Source organism: Notolabrus celidotus, chromosome 1, assembly GCF_009762535.1.
Source record: "Notolabrus celidotus isolate fNotCel1 chromosome 1, fNotCel1.pri, whole genome shotgun sequence".
In the NCBI taxonomy this organism is placed as follows: Eukaryota; Metazoa; Chordata; class Actinopteri; order Labriformes; family Labridae; genus Notolabrus; species Notolabrus celidotus.
This window is the reverse complement of record NC_048272.1, coordinates 41999418-42019827: the sequence shown is the minus strand read 5'-3', so window position 1 is coordinate 42019827 and position 20410 is coordinate 41999418. Positions and strand designations below refer to the sequence as shown.

General features: G+C 40.2%; 1 protein-coding gene and 2 long non-coding RNA genes across 3 annotated transcripts; 2 read left to right on the top strand and 1 right to left on the bottom strand.

Annotated features, from left to right (window-relative positions):
- Window positions 1–716: 716 nt before the first annotated feature.
- Window positions 717–2584, top strand: LOC117821656. Its single transcript, XM_034696088.1, has 3 exons — window positions 717–1497; window positions 1665–1893; window positions 2398–2584. Exons 1-3 carry the CDS (start codon window positions 797–799, stop codon window positions 2581–2583), a joined length of 1116 nt encoding a protein of 371 aa, XP_034551979.1. The 5' UTR covers window positions 717–796; the 3' UTR covers window position 2584.
- A 2814-nt stretch (window positions 2585–5398) lies between these two features.
- LOC117822624 lies at window positions 5399–6043 on the top strand. Its single transcript, XR_004633227.1, has 3 exons — window positions 5399–5479; window positions 5753–5879; window positions 5976–6043. It is a non-coding gene; the product is annotated as an uncharacterized LOC117822624 (long non-coding RNA).
- A 4264-nt stretch (window positions 6044–10307) lies between these two features.
- LOC117822619 lies at window positions 10308–10631 on the bottom strand. Its single transcript, XR_004633225.1, has 2 exons — window positions 10590–10631; window positions 10308–10496 (listed from the first exon to the last, which is right to left on the bottom strand). It is a non-coding gene; the product is annotated as an uncharacterized LOC117822619 (long non-coding RNA).
- Window positions 10632–20410: the final 9779 nt, after the last annotated feature.

Sequence of the window (20410 nt, the reverse complement as noted above, 5' to 3'; positions counted from 1 at the left end):
GCCAGATCTGTCCCCACCTGCCCCTCAGACCCTGGACTTCACAGAAGAGGAAGATGGGCAGAAATCACCAGAACAAGTTAGTGATTACTAAGTTTACTCTCATCCTTCCTTTATTGTGTGTTCATGTATATGTCAAAGAGTCCTTGAGTAAGACACTCAACCTCTAACTGCTCATGATTAGCAGATTGACACTTTGCATGCTGGCTTACTCTATCAGTGTATGCAAGTGGCTGTTAGTAGGTGAATGTGAAATAGAAATGTGTGCTCATGTAAAAATTACTATACAATTGAATTTCATGTACTATGTAACCATATGGCAGAGCAATAACATTGTGCATTTCCATTAGGACACCACAAGCAGTGCCTCAGATGATGGATTTGTCAAGATCCCAGTCCCGAGAAAAGCCACATACTTTTTTATTGAAAGCAAAGACTGGAACATAATCACAAGGAAAGAAACCAACTGGGCTTCAAAGGATTACAGTGGACCAATATCATTTCAAAGGGGATAAGATCAATACATCCATACTGTTCAATAGCCTTCAAAAGGCACAGACTAAAAAATGTAGCCTCTGACAGACCAAGCCCTGAATTCTGGTGTCTTGGATACTGTAGGTTTGATGACTGCCCAGTATCTGTGACTGTGAGTGTGGACAGTGAGGTCAACTTGAAGGCAAAAGTTGACTTTCAAGGGGGGACTGCTGTACACAGTAAAACTGAGCTCAAGAGAAGACCTGTAAGAGCTGAAGGCAGGAAAGATTTGGGCGACAAATTGCAACAGCAGTTACCAAGGGCCATGTACCTTGAAAACTTGGCTAAAATAGATGAGGCTGTAATGGAATCTGGGTGTAGAGATGAGGGACCTACTCCACAGGTCCTCAGAAATATTTCCAGTGAGGTACGACAGAAAAGTCGTCTTCACAGCAACAAGCTCCTGAGTCTCCAGTTCATGGTACAAAAGAGGACAAATTCTCCAGACGAAGTCCTCCAAAAGGTGTTTTTGCACCCAAAAGGAGTGCTTCTCTGGTCTCAAAGGAGCTTCGAGATCTATCAGGAGCGCTGCCGGGAGGACATCGTTTATCTAGATGCAACTGGGAGCATTAAGAAAAAAGAGAAGGGGTCTCCTCCTTTTTATGTTAATGAGCTGGTGGTAAGGCACCCACACAAGGGCTCCTCTCCCTTACCTGTGGCTACCTACCTGACATGTGACGACACCACAGCGTCAGTCACATATTTTCTGGAGGCTTTTCTGACTGACGTTGCAAGGGCCTATGGACGGCAAGCAATGAGGTCACCCCTCATGCTAATTTGCGATGGGTCAGTGGTGCTAATGCAAGCAATATGCTTGTCATTTGTGAAGAGGAATCTCCATGACACGATCAACCTGTACTACCGCATCTCCACTGGGATAGCAACGAAAGGAGATTTTGAAGTCCCTGTTCTTCATCGCTGCCTCAGTCACGTGATGAAGAATGCCAAGGAGATGTGCAGAAAGAAGTAAGCATTACTTATTATTAACATAATCAATACATTTTTTAATTTATTAAATGTTGCACTAATTTTCTTACTAATTTGATTTTAATACTAATTTATTCAATACATTCAGATTCTATGTAAATATTTCCTTACAATGTTATACCTAATTGTTTCTTTCAATCCTGCAGTGCACCAAACCACTACAACCTGGCAATGCATGGGTTTGGTCTCTTCACAACTGCCACAACTTTGGAAGACCTAGAGGACATGGTGCAGAGTGCTACAGTTGTGTTCTCTAGTCCATCTAGTGAGGCCAATGTTGAAAAACATTTTCACAACCTGCAAAAGTGGCTGCAAAACAAAGGGATCCAGTTGGATGACACTGCCAAGCCCCAAAGTAATGCTGAGGACTTGCAGGTAATAGCCATTCATGGTCAAGTTAGAATATTTATATTGATGAATATATCTGAATTCATATTGAGGGATATGCTATGATCCTACTTACATGACAGAACCAACACAATCAACAGTGTAGTTTGCAGGAGAACAGAATAGGTGCTATGAAGTTATCTACAATGTAACAGTATGTAGATTCTATAAGACCAGATTTCTGTCGACCTTCAGAACTTATTTCAGGGACTGAGACATGGTCAAGGTCAAAACAACTGTCCACATATGACAAGTATTCAAAAATGAATGCACCTACAAATACACAGCCTATAAATAAAATGACAATAATGCAACAAAATACAATATGACAATACATAATGTATCTCACTGGCTGCACAATCTCAAAGGGAATGAGTCTAAAGCAAACATTCTCAGAGTGTCTTCTTCCTTTGTCTTTATTTAACTTCAACTTAAATCTTGAACTTCTCCATTTGAAAACACTGTTAATCACACTTTTATGATCACTTTTAGGAATTCAACGGAAACAAATTTGGAGAACATTTCAGGGAAGTGATTTCCAAAGTGCCACTAGACATTGATGGTGAGCCCAACCCTTACTTCAGCAAAGGCCTGGTGTCTCACATCAATAAGTACTTTCTGCCCTACGCCCTCTTTCCAGACCCAACTCGGTCGAGGTATGATGGCTGTCTAACATGAGTCTGGTTCTGCTCGAGGTTTCTGCCTGTTAAAAGGAAGTTTGTCCTCGCCACTGTAACTAGATAAATACTGAGATGAGCAATGCTCATGATGGATTATAATGTGCTGAAAAGCAGTAAAAGACAAGTAATTGAAACTCATTTACTTTATATGGATGTTTTTTGAATTATCATTTGATTGTGTCTAATTCTTAATTTGTGATATTAATGAATGTGATTCTATGATTACTTTTTCAGAACATCACGGGGGAGAACAGGACCCAGGGGATAATGGAAAAGAACCAGTGGGATCTAAAACATATTCCTTTTAGATCAAGCAGGCTCACCAGGCTTGATGACTTTGTTGTCAAGTACCAAATCAGCCACACTGCTCAACTCAAGGAATTTGAAGACTCCATAAGAGTTTTCTGAACAAAGGTTGGCATTTGCTTTTTTAATGTCATTGTGCACTATTTGATGCCCCCCTCAACACAAAATCACAAACCAAACAAGATGTCCGCCATTTTCCTTAAAATAAGCCTCATATAATCGATATATAGCCACCAGAGGGAGACATTACACCACCAATAGCAACAGCATTAGGAATATCTATCTATCTGTCTGTCTGTCTGTCAGTCAGTCAGTCAGTCAGTCAGTCAGTCAGTCAGTCAGTCAGTCAGTCAGTCAGTCAGTCAGTCAGTCAGTCAGTCAGTCAGTCAGTCAGTCAGTCAGTCAGTCAGTCAGTCAGTCAGTCAGTCAGTCAGTCAGTCAGTCAGTCAGTCAGTCTATCTATCTATCTATCTATCTATCTATCTATCTATCTATCTATCTATCTATCTCTATGTAGATACATACATAAATACATAAATACATAAATACATATATAAATATACAAACATATGTATATATCTTAGAGTTGCACAGGGGTGCGAGGGCCCGCCCAGTACTGCATGCAGTCCTGATTACTGTATACGTTATGTTTCTATGCACACTGTCAATAGGTTGATTCTTCACATGACATCAAGGAGCAAAAATCCTCCCTGCAGGGAGAACCTGGCATGCAACCTGGAGAAAAAACATCACCAGCATCAAACACCACACAGCCTCTGGAAAAAAGGCCTTCCTTTCCCATCTCAGAGGGTGTGGAAGTCAGTGTATGGAGGGCTGACCTCAGCAGTTTTCAAGCCCGATGCCATTGTGAATGCTGCAAATGTGAACCTCCAGCATGCAGGTGGTCTTGTCCTGACCCTCAGTAAAGCTGGAGGGCCAGAGATACAAGAACAGTCAGACACATACATTTCACAGTTTGGGACTTTGAAAACTGGTGACACTATTGTTACCAATGCAGGCAAACTGCCATGTAAAAAAATTGTGCATGCTGTTGGTCCATGCCTTCCACCAAATCCAACTCAAATAATGGTTTCCACAGCAGAGAAGCACCTGAAACTGGACATATCAAACATTTTCAGAGTGGTGGAAAACTGCGATTTCCAGTCTGTGGCCCGTCCAGCCCTGAGCTCGGGAATTTTCAACTTCCCAGTGAACCTGTGCTGCAAAGTTATAGCGACAGCTATAAAAGAGTTCAGTGGAAACAGAAAGTCAGCAGCTACACCCCTCAGCATTAACCTGGTGAATAATGATATGAAAACTGTTCAGGCAATGGAAAGAGCATGCCTGCAAGTATTCACCAACGAAACTAAAGCAAGACCAAGTGTCCCAAAGAGCAGCAAGAAAGATCTATCAGCTGAAGAACAGGTATGATAAATTTAACAACTTTCTTATTATTCCCAACTAAAATTCTCAAATGTAAAGTGATCCTAATAACCTCAAAATCTACATAGAAAAAGAAACACAATGATTTTTATTACATTTTAACCAAATATGATACATATATGGTAAAACTTCAATATTTCAATTCCTACCAGTTTAACCTTTTTATTTTTGAATTATCTGCAGCTCACCTCCTTGTGGAAAAGGAAAGACACAGGGGTTGTGGTTTCTGTGCTCCCCTCCCAGACAAAAGGAAATAGTCTGAACATACACCATAGTGAGCTGCGTACACTTCAACCTCACCGATGGCTTACAGGAGAGGTATAGTTTGCATTTGTTCTCTATCTTCAAAAGTTTGAATTATATATTAGGTCAGTTATTATTATTAACAGTCACATTGGTGGGGATAACTGAACTGGCGTCTTGTAGATGCTTGATGAAGCCACAATACAATCCATGCCTTTACTATTTATAATACTAAAATGTTTCAAATGTTGTTTTTTCACCCTATTCCCGGATCAAGATAATTGAAGGCCTGCTTCATCTTGCTGCCAATCAGCTACAGATGGGGAATCACATATATATCCTAAATCACTACTCAGCAGGTGGGATTCTGTTCGGGGAAAGGCAGCAAGTTGCCCAAGGTAACACCAAAAAAATGTCTGGACTGTAGTGAGGAGACGCAACAGTGTCTTTTTTGTGTGTGTGTATGTGGGGAAGTGTATAGATGACTATATGAAGTGACTAACATGAAAGTAATCATTGTTTTAGATTTATATTACTGCTACTTAATGCACAACAAATAGTTACATTTACATAGTTTTGTATGCACACTTGTATTAAAATAATGGTAAAAATATAGAATCCATATTTCTTTTCTTTCTTTTAGGAGAACTTTAACAATTACAAGAGAATTATTTCCTTTGTTAATATCAACAATGTTCACTGGAAGTTTCTGGTTAGTAGGAAACTTTTTCCTGGGTATTCCCTTGGAATGTCTAGTTTAAAAGGGGTTATCAATATTAACAAAATCAATTCTTTCAAAATTTTCAGTCCATAAATGCTGCCAACATGACTGTTTATCTGGTGGACCCTGCACAAAGTTCAACAGAGAGTGACGATTCCAACCTTGCAGCCAAAAGAATCAGGTATTTATGAGTTTCATCAAACATAGCATACTGTTTCATGGTGCTCCTTGCTCTACAGAAATGCAAGGTGTTTTCGGCATCTTTTAACAAGGTTAAGAACTTAGTTTTTAGTGGACTGGGTCTGGAAGGCTTGGGAATATTATTTAGGGGCATTTTAATACCAATCATAATGTAAGAAGTTATTTTGAATCCAGTACAACTCATTGGATCATATGTAGCAAATGTTCTCTGCTTCATTACAAATGATAACAACTTCTGCCCTAAATACTATAGGGAGTACCTGAAAATGAGAAGGGCATGCCATGGGAAGACAGATTGGGTGGACATAAAATGGCAAGGAGGAGTCCTGACCCATCCAACTCAGCAGGATGGCAATAGATGTGAGGTTATTGTCATCATGGTAGGAGCTTTGAATGTACATGTTTGTAGTTCATGAACAGCTGCATGGCGAGAGAGCCAGGCACATGTGTTGTTTTCAATGTTTGTGTTTGTTTAGATGGAAAGGGCCACGATGGAAGCCTTTCCAGCTCCTCCAGTGATGTCATTTGGGACACCCAAAAAGGAAATACGAACGAGAGGAAAACACTGGCTCTCCAGACACTGAGTGCATCAGGTTTGTAAAGAGTATTAAAAAAAAAGAGTAGTAAAATTGAGTAAAATAACCTTGCTTGAGTCTTTCTCTGTGCAGCAGAAAGATTTCAGAGCAGTCATGAGATCTCTTATTAAGGTCAACATTCAGTGCAGAATTTTATACTATTACATCATAGTTTAAAAACTTGTCACAACATGCTTTGATTTATATGTTTTCAATAAAAATCAAAACAATTAACAATTAAAATTCTACATATTAAGATAGTACTTATCCCCCCCTCCAGGAACAAGACATGGCCATCATTCATCTCACTCATGTCTTCATTACAGCGTCAAAACTATCAACAATGAAAAGCAATAAATAAGCAAAGAAACGTACATACATACACTATAAATAAATAATAAAGCAAATACATGACAAACACACACATACCTTGCTGGCCACACAAACCCAGAGGTGACAAGGTTATATATAAAGATATCTCCAATCAAAAAGAAGGGTAGCTTTCTTTCTCTCTCTACTACCATCAGACTCAAATACACAATGAAATATTTATCAAACTAAATCAAATAAATATGGAAACAAGACAAAAATGAAATGACAAATTATATTAAGGGCAGCTAAAGTACTTACTAAAAGTATTTGAAGCTAGTTGTAAAGGCAGAACATGCATGATTTCAGCTTCCAAATCACTGGATTTATTTTTCTCTGTTCTTTTATTTCAGTGTTGGATTTGGACAACAACTGGGCCATGTGCTCCATGGCAAAGCCATACAGACTCCGACATGAACAGTACAATAAAACAGACTACCTCAAAACTTGCACACTGTACATTTGCACATTCAATTGCACTATGCACAATATTTATATTTGTATATATATTTTTACATTTATTACTAATGTCTTCCTTTAATTGTATGTTCTTTTCTTGGCTTAATACGGGCTCTGAGAAACAAAATTTTGTTCCATACGAAAGCTTCTATTGGTATGACAATAAAAATGATGTAAAAAAACAAAAGACAATAAGATTCAAGGTTTTTTAAAGTCTTTTGATCTGCACTGTCACCACTGATCTGTTTTCTCTGTCTTGTCAGATTTCTGCTCTTGGTGCTGTAGAAGAACAGAACACCAAAAGGGTCACTTGGAATATCCAGTCAAGGCTATATTCAGATAATGTGGCAAAACAAATGACTGGTAGGGCGTCAATGGAAAGAAAGGATTGAAAGAAATGGTCAAAAGAAGTCTGGTAATCAGTAAGTTCTTTATGATACAGTGTGGACATGGCTAGTAGACCAGGGGTCTGTTTCAGGAAGGAGGTTCAACAAACTTTGAGTCTAACCCTGAACTCTGAATTGATTTACAGTCAGATGCTCTAAGTTAGTTCAGTCAACTCTGAGGAGGTTCACTCATAGTTCAGTGTGCACTATGACTATAAAATGACAACATGGATGTTCAATACTATGATTCACCATGGCAACAGCTGACACAAAGAGGCTGCCCACTTCACCATTGTGGAATTAGAAATCCTCTTGCTCACATGCAGTGAGTTAGAATTGTTTTTGAAATGATTAGCAACACTGCTGCTGCGTCAAAAAGAGTCTCAGACAAAAAAACTTTCTGAATGGTATTGTCTTTACAAACCCAGGAAGGCAGGCCCCAGTTATAGGATATATCCTATTTGTTATATAGCTGGTTAATTGGACACATTTTTCTACTGAACTGAAAGCAGCTATCAGAAGAATGTGTTATTAGCAGGGCTAAGTGTAACAAGGATCATTTGTGTTAATGATAGAAAGTATCACATCAGTGGTAGCCAATGGCCTTGTTCAGTGCTCAATTCTGTTTAAGTCAGTGTTTCAGTCAGTGGTAAGTCTGTTTATGTTTTTGCTCAAATCAGTGCTATAGTCAGTGTACAATTTAAAATGTGTTGTAACATTATATAAAACATATAGTAAAACTGTATATACTACAACTAAAGAGACTATCACGTCTTATTTCCCAATGCTCCAATTTGTGAGCATAAGCAGCCATTCTAGCTTTTCTCATCTGGCCACCCCAATATTTCAAGGTTTTGTTGAGCCATTTCATGAAACTAATAACTTGTTAGTAGTCATAGTTTGTACAGTCAAAAAAAAAAAATGGGATTCAGCTTCCACTTCATCCAAATCAACAATTAGAGCACAATAGGCAGTAACCCTGTATTTACCTCATTACCTCAAACTCTGATGTCTCGCCTTGAAACAGGAAATACTTACAGCTCCTTCATACAGTGATCAATCTGTTTGTGTGTTCTGTTCCAAACACATGATCAGGGTCCATCCCTCAACACACCTATGGGCTCATATATCTACTACTGCTATAGCGCCACCCACAGGCAATCCATGGTACTGACATTTACATACAATACCCGATCTCTTCCAAATTTCAAATGTTTCATCATGGACCCAATCCGAACTCATCTATATACACATTTTGCTCATAGGAATAGCGCCACCTAAAGGACACAATGAGTATTTACTCTCAGAACATGTTTTTAACAGGCTTGTGTTCACAACTCTTTCTATAATGATCTGTGATGAACAATCCTTCAGGACATAATTAAAGACACAGCACCACCTATTAGTGACAGGCAGTACTGCAATGTACACTATGCTGATAACTGCACAAGTAACCTCACAGTTTCAGCCTAGGCCTACTGTTGTTGATCTCTGGGAATGTGTAGCCCAATCCAGGTCCAGAACTAGGCACCCCTACAGGTTTTAATACACCTGCTGATTTTAAGGAAAGGTCTGGTCTTGGTTTTATCCACTTAAATGTGCGTAGTCTGGTCCCCAAGATGGACATGATGCGTATCTGGGCACTTTCCACTGATGCGGATGTAATTGTTTCATCTGAAACCTGGCTAAGCTAATCTGTTTTGGATCAGGATTTTTCCATCAATGGCTACAATGTATTTAGGACTGACCGCCCCAGAAGGGGTGGGGGTGTAGCAATTTATGTTAAGAATAAGTTCCAAGTACATCTGCTGCTCTCCAGATCAGTATCTAAGCAATCATCTCTGGTTGATCTCATCCTTACAAATATGCACATAAATATTCAACCGCCTCCATATTTGCAAATGACATCAGTGACCACTGTGTCGTTGCAACAGTAAGAAATATGAAAATTCCAAAAACAAAACCAGGCATTATTATGAGACGTGATATGAAACACTTTTCAGAACAAGCTTTTATTCAGGAGTTGTTTCATGTTGACTGGGGTCAAATTTCTGTCATTGCTGATGTTGAACATGCTTGGAGTTTCTTTTATGATTGTTTTATGAATATCATCAACAATCTCGCTCCTGTCAAAAAATATAGAGTAAAAGGCCGGAACAATGCATGGTTCATGACAGAGCTATCCAACCTGCTCCATGAACGGAACCTAGCATGGAGTAAAGCTAGAAAATCAGACCTCGCCTCACATTGGTTGGTTTTCAGGCGTTGGTGCAATGCATGCACAGAGGTCATTAGAAAAGCTGAAACTGATTACTTTCTTTCTAATACAACAAATAATCTGAACTATCCAAAAAAAATCTGGAGTACAATTAAATCATTATCTGGAAAAATGAATCATGTTGAGCTTCCTCCATGCATTGTGAAGGATGAAAAGAAAATGACTGAGAAGACTGAAATGCTTGACTGTTTCCACAGACATTTTGTTTCCTCTGTTTTTATTTGAATCCCTACACTCTTCCTGTAGCAGTACTCCCTCTGTGGATGCTGTTAATCAGGCATTACCAAATCAACCTTTTAGCTTTGATGAAATTTTAACTTCTCAGGCACATAAAGCCCTCAGGCACTTGGACACAACAAAATCTGCTGGTCCAGACAAATTGGAGCCCTACTTTTTAAAATTAGCAGCTGATTTCATTGCCCCGCCCTTGACACACATTTTCAACCTCTCCATAGCAACAAATGTCATTCCCTCAGTCTGGAACTCTGCCTTTGTTTCCCCCCCTTCTAAAAGGGGGTGACGCCACTATTTTAAATAATTATAGGCCCATTTCCAAATTATCTGTCCTGGCCAAAGCCCTTGAAACTTTTATCAGTGATCAATTGAAGGAATTTTTAGACAGTAACAACATTTTAGCAGCATCTCAATCAGGTTTCAGGAGAAAACACAGCACAGTTACAGCATCTCTTGTTATGGATTGTAACCAGGACTGGACCCAAAAGCAGAACTCAGGCAAAGATGGATTGTGAAAATACAAGTCTTTTATTTGGAGTTCACCCTGTGGTAATGGCACCGTGAGTACAGAGTGGAGCAGTCCCTCTCTCCGGCGTACTCACACAGAGGGTAACTGGAGCTCAGGCAAAGGCAGGCAGGTTCAGCAGCAGACAGGGAAGTGATCAGCACGAGAGCGGGAAGCATGCATGGCAGTCTCTGAAGCAAGATGGAAACACACAAGGACGTCAGCCAAACACACACAAAGACAAGCAAAACATAAACGCTTGAGTAGCCACGGACTCAGAATACCACTGAAAACTGAAGTACGATCTGGTGATGAGTAGGAGGAAATCCAGAGGCTTTATAGTAGAGGGTTGATTAGTGAATGGCTTCACCTGGTGCTGCCTGTTGATTGGAAACCCCGCCCACATTCACCCACAAGAAACAAACAAGGGGAAGAGACACAGGAGGAGGAGTCACAGACAGGGAAATGACAAAACACACACACAAAGAGGGAGAGGGGAGGGCTGCCATGATGAGGATCATGACATCTCTTAAAGTTTTCAATGATTTTAGTGACATTTTAGATAATAAGCAGTATTATGCAGCCCTTTTTATTGACCTGTCTAAGGCCTTTGATACAGTTGACCACAAGTTACTGAAACAATGACTGAGCCTTACAGGATTGTCTGATCATTCAGTCGGCTGGTTTGATAACTACCTCCATGACAGGTCACACACAATGTGTGCAGGCTGGTGGAATTACCTCTGGCATGCTTTTGCTTTCTCAAGGTGTGCTTCAAGGATCAGTCTTAGGACCCCTTTTATTCATTATTTATATCAACACGATACATCATAATGTTCTTAATGCAAATTTCCACTTTTATGCCGATGGCACTGTAATGTATTGCTCTGCACCCACCCCAGATCAGGCCCTGACACAGTTACAAACTGCTTTTAATACAATTCAACCACATTTTTATGATTTAAAACTTGTTTTAAATGCTGATAAGACAAAAACTATGCTGTTCTTCAACAAAAAATCAAAGCCTGCAAACCTGCCATCAATATGCACCTGTGAGGGGATCCAGATTGAACTTGTCTCCCACTACAGATACCTTGGCATTTTTTAATTGATGACACTTTAACCTTTAACCCTCACATCCAGCAGCTTGCTAAAAAAGTTGAAATTAAAGCTGGGTTTTTATTTTAGAATTAGATCATGTCTTTCTTTTGAAGCAAAGAAAAAACTGGTTGCTGCTACTTTTCTGTCTGCGCTGGACTACGGTGATGTTTTATATAAATGCATATCATGCAAATACTGTATATCATGGAGCTTTGAGGTTTATCACCAAATTTAAAACGATGACTCATCACTGTGTGCTGTACTCCAGAGAGGATGGTCCTACCTGTCGTCACGCAGGAAAAAACATTGGCATCTTCTTATTTATAAATGCATCCTAGGACTACTTCCTTCTTACCTCCTCGCTTATATTGCACAAAAGAACTCAGGAAGTCATAATCTTTGATCTCAGGATCTTTTATTACTATCTGTTCCCAGGGTCAGGACTGAACTTGGGGAAAAAGGCCTTCAGGTTTGCTGCTCCCTCCACCTGGAATGCTTTACAGAAGGATCTAAAACTGTCTGACATGATATCTTTGAATGCTTTGAAGCGGTCCTTAAACGACTTGGAGGCTGAAGCATCTGTCTGTAGATGTTTTGTTTAAATGTCACTCAGGCTGTTTGTCTGGAGGTACCTGTTGTGTAGCTGTTGTATGCGTCTGCTATTTGTATTTATGTCTATTGTCTATTTGTAACTCTGTAACTGTGCTGCTGCCTATCTTGGCCAGGACTCTCTTGGAAAAGAGATTTTTAAACTCAATGAGCATTTCCTGGTTAAATAAAGGTTATAATAATAATTTTAAAAAATGGATAGCGCTGGAGCATTGGGCCCATACCCGGCCGTCACCGGCAACGGGAGCCACAAGGGCTAGGCTGCAACGAGTAGGAGGGCCGCCACGGTGAGCACGGAAGCCTAGTTGAAAATGTTTGGCAATATTCATAAAAACATAATTTACTGCATGTCAACTGTGGTGTACAGGTGTCCAGGGTTCTAGTTTATCTAATTAAACCACTTCTAATTAGTGATTTTTCATCCGTAGAGTATCCTAACACTTTCAATCCACACAATATGTCAAAATTCACATGTAGGTGTTGACTTTATTGTCTCACATCCGTTGCCCATCACTACATGAGATACATAACTGTGAATCTTCAGTCCTGCTGTGACTTTAACAATACATTTTACACATTCAAAACTTACTTTGTTTCAATCTCCCAAATACCAGAAAAGTCACATCAACTCATCAGCTTTTTTCTAAGGTCAATTGTGTCATCACCTAATATGGTACATAGTCACTTAGTCACTTTTTCCAGGTTTCAAAGTATTCCATATAATTGACTTTATCTCTTGTTAAATGTTGTCACCAGATGGCGCCCTTGCTCAGTGTACTGCAATGTTCTGCTTAATGTTATATTGAACGTGTTCAGATGTGACGTCATCACGTCCCATGCGCAGTTGTTGTATTGATGAAGAGGAGAGCAGGTACGGCACCTGCAGCTCCGTTACTATGAAAGTATTTTATGATGAAACCTTTTGGCCTCAATAAATATGCCAATGGCTAAAGAACAAGACCGAGTCAAGCGTTGCTTATGCTCTACATGCAACAAGACTGCTGCGTTCAACGATGCTCAACAGGTTATGGGCCCAGGTAAAGTTGGACACAAGCTAACAAGGTAGCATGTTAGTTTCTCCGGAAGAAGTTTAACGTGAAGTAGTACACGGAGCTTCTACAACTAAAGGACCAGCTTGGAGATAAGTGAACGTCTTCCCGGAAGAAGTTTAACGCGACGTATTACGCGGAGGCCAATGAGACTGATAAGTAAGCTCAGCTTTATAAAAGTTCGTCAAGCTAAAGGACCACGCTGAAAGATTGGCGCGAACAAAAATGGCGTCTAGAGCAACGGGACTCATGGCACCACAACTTCTGTTCGATGGATCAGAAGATAAGTATGAACTTTGGGAAACAAGATTTTTAGGCTGCTTACATACTCTGAAGCTAAAGCAGACTATCTTGAATGAGCCCACCGGCGCTACTGAAGAGCAGCTAGCCGAAGATAGAAAGAAAAATGCTGACTGCTATGCCGAGCTAATAAGACTGATAGACGACAAAAGCCTATCGCTGATCAGACACGAAGCTGCTGACGATGGCAGGAAAGCTCTGAAGATACTGAGAGAGCATTATTCCGGAACAAGTAAGCCACGGATAATAAACTTGTACACATCACTGACCAAGCTACGTATGGCAGATAATGAAAGTGTCACTGACTATTTGATAAGAGCAGAGAACACCATAACGGCTCTGCGGGACGCGGGTGAGATTTTAAGTGATGGACTGACTGTAGCCATGATATTAAACGGGCTACCAGACTATTTCAAGCCACTAGCTGTCCATATAACACAAAACGAAGATACTGTCACATTCACAGACTTTAAAAGAAGACTACGGATCTATGAAGAGGCAGAGAAAATGAACACGGCAGAACCCACAGATAATGTGATGAAAACATATGTAAGGCAAGGTCGAGCCCCCACCAAGACACACACCAGCAACAGAAAAGATGTAGATGCTAGCGTGTCGTGTTATAAGTGTGGACTAAAAGGGCACAAGGCAAGACAATGTTATCGAAAAGTGTGGTGCAACTACTGCAAAAATAACACACACCAAGAATCCGTTTGCAAGAAAAAGGGAGGACGAGATGATATCGGAAAAGTCGTAGAGGAACAGGATAACGACCAAGACCATCTCTTCAAGGCCAAGCACACAAAGAACAAGTGGTCATCAGACAACATAAAGATGAAAGGTATCATGATGGACACAGGAGCAACATCCCACATTGTGAACGACATCGGAAAATTTAAAAGTTTCGACAACTCGTTCCAGCCGAAGACCCATTCAGTGGAGTTAGCTGACGGGACAAAGTGCAGTGGAATAGCACAACGGAGAGGAACAGCAACCATATGTCTACAAGACAACACTGGACGACAACACAGTGCACAACTACGGGATGCACTGTACATGCCTTCATACCCACATGACATCTTCTCAGTGGCAAGAGCAACAAATGGAGGAGCAACAATCACGTTTCAGAAAGGTGACAGTCACATGACTACCAAGGACGGTAGCAGGTTTGACATCCACGAGAGTGGAAATTTGTATTACTTACCAACTGTTGAGAAGAATGTTGATCAGTGTAAAGGATGTCACGACATTCAATCTTGGCATGAAATTTTGGGTCATTGTAATTTTGAAGATGTACAAAATTTACAAGGTGTAGTGAGAGGCATGGAGATAAAAGGGAGTGCTGTCAGATCAGCTCAGTTATGTGAAGTCTGTACACAAGGCAAATTCACTCAGACGAGAAGTAGGGAGCCAGACAGAAAGGCTAATAAACCCTTACAACTAGTTCACACTGACTTAGCCGGCCCTATGCCAACAGCAAGCATAGAAGGGTATAAGTATGCACAGTCTTTTACTGACGACTACTCAGGTACTATGTTTGTGTACTTTCTAAGGTCCAAAAGTGATGCATTGAAAGCTACAGAAAGGTTCTTAGCAGATGTAGCACCTTATGGAGAAGTCAAGTGTATCCGTTCAGACAACGGCACAGAGTTCACTAACCGAGACTTCCAGGCACTATTAACAAAGAATAAGATTAGACACGAGACGTCTGCACCTTATTCACCCCACCAAAATGGGACAGCAGAGAGAGGTTGGCGAACCCTCTGTGACATGAGTAGATGTTTACTGTTAGAAAGCCAGTTACCAGATAAACTATGGAACTACGCCATGCAAACAGCAGCTTATGTGAGAAACAGGTGCTACAGTAGACGCACAAAGAAAACACCATTCGAGCTGTTTACAGGTAAAGAACCAAACATATCCAAGCTACAGAAATTTGGTTCAATGTGTTTTACTTATAAACAACAGAAAGGGAAGCTAGACTCTAGGTGTGAGGAAGGTATTTTTATCGGCTATGATAAAAACAGCCCAGCTTACCTAGTGTACTATCCCAACACAGAAAAGGTTCAAAAACACAGGTTGGTAAAGTTTACAACCAAGATAGCCAAAGAAAAAGAAACGCAAACACCTGAGTCATACACAGAATGTGATGACAGAAATGTCCATACCAGAGAAAAAGACAGCAAAGTAGATGTTGATGAAAAGGTGGAAAATGCACCCGGTCAGGACATTCAAAGTGGTACTCAAGAGAATTTACCTGAACAGACTGAAGGCACACAGCCAGGTAAAGACATTGAGATTGAGATCAGACGGAACCCACAGAGAACCAAAAAGAAACCAGTTCGCTTACAAGATTTTGAGACTGAGGATGCAGAGGACAAATTACAAACATGTGTTGACTCGTGTTATAGAGCAATATCTGACAGTCCTCAAACTTACCAAGAAGCCATAGTGTCAAACAGGTCAAGACACTGGAAAAACGCCATGGATGAGGAAATCCGATCACTTGAGGAGAACGAGACTTTCAGCCTCACCCATTTACCACCGGGCAAACAGACAGTGGGGGGCCGATGGGTCTACGCACTCAAAAGTGACATTGATGGATCAGACAAATACAAGGCAAGATTTGTAGCAAAAGGCTACAGCCAAAAACCAGGAATTGACTATGAGGAGACATTCTCGCCCACAGCTGATATGACAAGTGTAAGAGTGGTCATGCAAAAGGCAGCACAAGAGAGTCTAGTCTTACACCAAATGGACGTGAAGACAGCCTATTTACATGCACCGATTGATCGTGAAATCTATATTGAGCAACCAGAGGGTTATGAACAAAAGTCAGAAACAGGTGGAAAGCTTGTATTTAAGCTGCATAAGTCACTTTATGGTTTAAAACAGTCAGGTCGCAACTGGAATGCTATGTTACACACATGTTTGACTGAAAATGATTTTGCACAGAACCCTGCAGATCACTGTGTGTATACAAAAGAAAACCACAATGAAAAGGTAATACTGATCATATGGGTTGACGATCTGATCATAGCAGCTAGTAACGAGAGTATACTGAAGAGTGTAAAAAGCATGCTAACTGAAAGGTTCAACATGAAAGACTTAGGGAAGTTGAAACATTTTCTGGGAATAGATTTTGACCAAACAGAAGGTCAGGTCAAAATGTCACAACAGAGATATGTGAGAAAGATTTTGGAGAGGTTTGAAATGCAGGACTGCAGGTCCAGAGAGACCCCATGTGAACCAAAACTTGAGTTCACAGAAAATGCAGAGAAAATGAAAGATCCAAGAAAGTACAGAGAAGCAGTGGGAAGTTTAATTTACTTGTCCACATGCACAAGACCAGATATAAACTTTGTGGTCAGTAAACTATCTCAGCACTTAGCTGAACCAACAGAAGAACACTGGAACACAGTAGAACACGTGTTCAGATACCTCAAAGGTACAGCAGAACAGGAGTTATTCTTCAAAAGAGATGACACAGATAAACTAGGTCTAAGAGTCTACAGTGATGCTGACTGGGCATCAGATGTAACAGACAGACGCAGTACATCAGGATATTGTGTTAGTCTATGTAAAGGAAGCTCTTTAATCTCATGGAAAACAAGGAAACAACCAACAGTAGCATTATCAACATGCAAGGCAGAATACATGTCCCTAGCGTCAGCTATACAGGAGTGTATTTATTTGGGACAGCTACTCAAAGGTATTGACAAATACAAATATGCACAAACAAAAGTGTATGAAGATAACCAAGGTACTATATCATTAGCCAGAAACCCAGTGAACAGACAACGGTGCAAGCATATTGATATTAAGTACCATTTCATAAGGGAAAGTGTAAACAATGGAAAAGTAATCTTGGAATACTGTCCTACTGAGCAAATGATTGCAGATGTAATGACAAAGCCAGCTACAAAGCTAAAACTGAGGAAGTTTGCTCAGGACATGTTTGGTACTTAAAAGTGCATAAAAGAGTGTGTTCATATTGTTAAGGTAAAAGGAGAAACCTTACTTCTGTTGTTTTGTTTCTGTATAACCTAGTGAGCTAAGAGCGAGTGGGAGTGTTAAATGTTGTCACCAGATGGCGCCCTTGCTCAGTGTACTGCAATGTTCTGCTTAATGTTATATTGAACGTGTTCAGATGTGACGTCATCACGTCCCATGCGCAGTTGTTGTATTGATGAAGAGGAGAGCAGGTACGGCACCTGCAGCTCCGTTACTATGAAAGTATTTTATGATGAAACCTTTTGGCCTCAATAAATATGCCAATGGCTAAAGAACAAGACCGAGTCAAGCGTTGCTTATGCTCTACATGCAACAAGACTGCTGCGTTCAACGATGCTCAACACTAGCGCTAGCACTTATCCATGATAAATAAAAATCATCCACTAGATCTTCAAATCTGCAGACACTGGGGAGTAAAACCGACCTCTGTGTTTATTAAGACAGCCTACAACTAGCATGCCTCCCTCCTAAGCTCCTTGTTAGCACACATTTGTGCAGGTAATGAAAAACGGGGGAGGGATTCAGTATTATTTTATACAGTCTATGGGCTGAACAAGCTCCGAGCTCTGAGCTCTGACTCCGTGACAGACCGGATATTGTTGTTACGTAACAAAAACACTGAAGTCTGAAACGGCTCGTTTCACACACATTTACAGAAAGGTGGAGAAATCAGAACAGGGGCAGAATGGATTTTTTTCATTCTCGGGGGGTTTGTAGACAGGGACACATATTTCAGGTAGAGAACCATTAAAAAGTCCATTTTGCATGATATGTCACCTTTAACTGTACATTGCCCAGTCATTTTTACATGAAATATATGAATAATTAAAATTTGTGAATCCTAAAAAGGGTTGAAATAAACACATTTTAAGTGTTCCCCCTAACTCTGGTTATGAGTTATTTATGGTATATCTGAATGAACTCACATGTTGTGTTGCATGTACTACAAATGAGATTATAACTTCAACACCTGAGGAGTACATTCTAACTCAGAAAAAGGGGTTCAAGTTTAACTAAAAAAAAATAGTGATTTTCACACTGCTTTTGAGTTTATTCGATGGTCTCACATGTACACTAAAATGTAGTAGTTTTTGACTCCCAGGGAGTTTATTCCAAAATGCTAAATTTGCTGTGTACTTTTGAAAGCTCCTCCTAGAGTTTTTCTCCAATTCAGTCCAAACAAGGCACATTCTATAGCAGAAATATTGGGGATTAAATTATTGTGAAAGGAATTCTGTTCAGACTAAAATTGTGGGCGTGGCACACTGTCAAGTTTTTAGGTTTTCTTGGCAATCTGCCAAAAACTTGGAACATTTGCACCACCTGAGGCAGTATATACTCTCAGATCTTGCTTTCGCATCATGTGATGGCAAAAATCAGGCGACGGTTTACATGTGGCAGCGGCTCGTGTAGGCGGTGGCCGCGGGTGTGCGAGGGCAGGTTCATCGCCGATTGCGGCTTTAATTAGTTTTTCTTTTATACCTGCAGCATTTCCCTGGGCTGAGGTTTCAGGGAGAAAATACCCAATTGTCCCCCTCATGCAATGTCCCTCCTATCCCTCCTATGACTATACAAGAGTATTTTAGGAAGGTTTGTATCTTGTCCAAAGTAATACCTAGGATATTCTTTATCAGGTACACTTAGTGTCTGAAGTTGTAGGTCACACACAAACTTAGAATGCTACTAGATATCATTTGGAAAAGAGCTGCAGTGCCTGATGTAGGTATGACCATTTTGAGATGTTGAGTCAAAATACTCCTTCAGGTTTCTGCCTGATAAAGGAAGTTTGCAACATTTAGCAAGTAACAGTGGCAAGGCTCTGCTCATGGTGGACAAACATGAGACATAATCTTATCTTGATGTTATGTCTAATAATATAACAAAGAGTAGGGTCTGGACCTGCTCGTTATGTTAGGTGTCTTGTGATGACAGGGAGAACAACATACTAAAATAATTCCTGAGGGGAAATTCTTTTTTTTAATTCTGGCCTCAACCATGCTGCACACATAGGCCAGAGATACACACACATGCACAAACAAAAACATTGCACATGACATTTTTATGAACTAGTGCCATTTATACATACAGACTTTTTGATTGATCAATCAAACGCTTGCCTTGTTTTCACCTGGAAATATCAAATGACTGACCACTCATTTGATATTATACTTTTTATTTTTGTCACTTCTTAATGGAAGTGAACTGTACACAAAGCACTGGATAAATCATGACCTGCACTGATGTTTTAAGGGACAGTGTTATCATTTTGTCAAAGTAGAGACCTGCTCATGAACCAGGAGAGGGGTGAATGGTGTTACCTACAAACTGTTGAGCCCTGTTTAATAGGGACAGGGGTCTGTTTCTGAGTGTCTTTGAGTTTCTGAGTCTGCACTGTAGTTCATACACTCACTGATAAACCACACTACTGTAGATAACAATGATTTTTTTAAGCCACTCGTCGCTTCTGACCATATTTACCTTCTCCATCTCTCTTTCACTTTTTTGCAGTGGTAAAACCTGGGAGGACACATGGGAGCTAGCCAGTGAATTTCAGAACCACACCACCACTCTTTAGTCTGTTCCTTCTCTGGTTCAGCCAACCAGGTGTCGGCATGAGTGTCGAGCGACCAGAAAGCTCTGCTAACTAAAGTTGATTGGCCTGTTGCACCTATATATTTATCTACATGTGTTTACATTCCATGTTTTCTGTTTGCTGAATTTCAGTAAAGTTTTTGCACATACCTTGTCTGTTTTTGTTTTATTCTTGAAGGTCTCATTTAAAACACCTTTTGAATTTCTCCTTTCTCCTGAATTTAGGTACACGTAAATATCTGCAGGATCATGTTGTGTCGAACTATGAGACTTGCATGGCTCTTTATGTGCTGTAAATGCTGCTACTGCCATCGTGGGGGACTGGTCTGTGTGTTTGTGAGATGTCTCAGCTAAATTTTAGAATACAAGTGGAACAATATATTATAGTGTTTTGTGCGGGTCAGTTGGAGGACTTATATACTCATCTCTCCAACTGAAGT

Coding starts and splice junctions, on each gene's coding strand:
- LOC117821656 (XM_034696088.1), top strand. CDS start 797: ATGTACCTTGAAAACTTGGCTAAAATAGATGAGGCTGTAATGGAATCT. Junction 1,498..1,664: donor AAGGAGATGTGCAGAAAGAA/GTAAGCATTACT, acceptor TCAATCCTGCAG/TGCACCAAACCACTACAACC. Junction 1,894..2,397: donor GTAATGCTGAGGACTTGCAG/GTAATAGCCATT, acceptor GATCACTTTTAG/GAATTCAACGGAAACAAATT.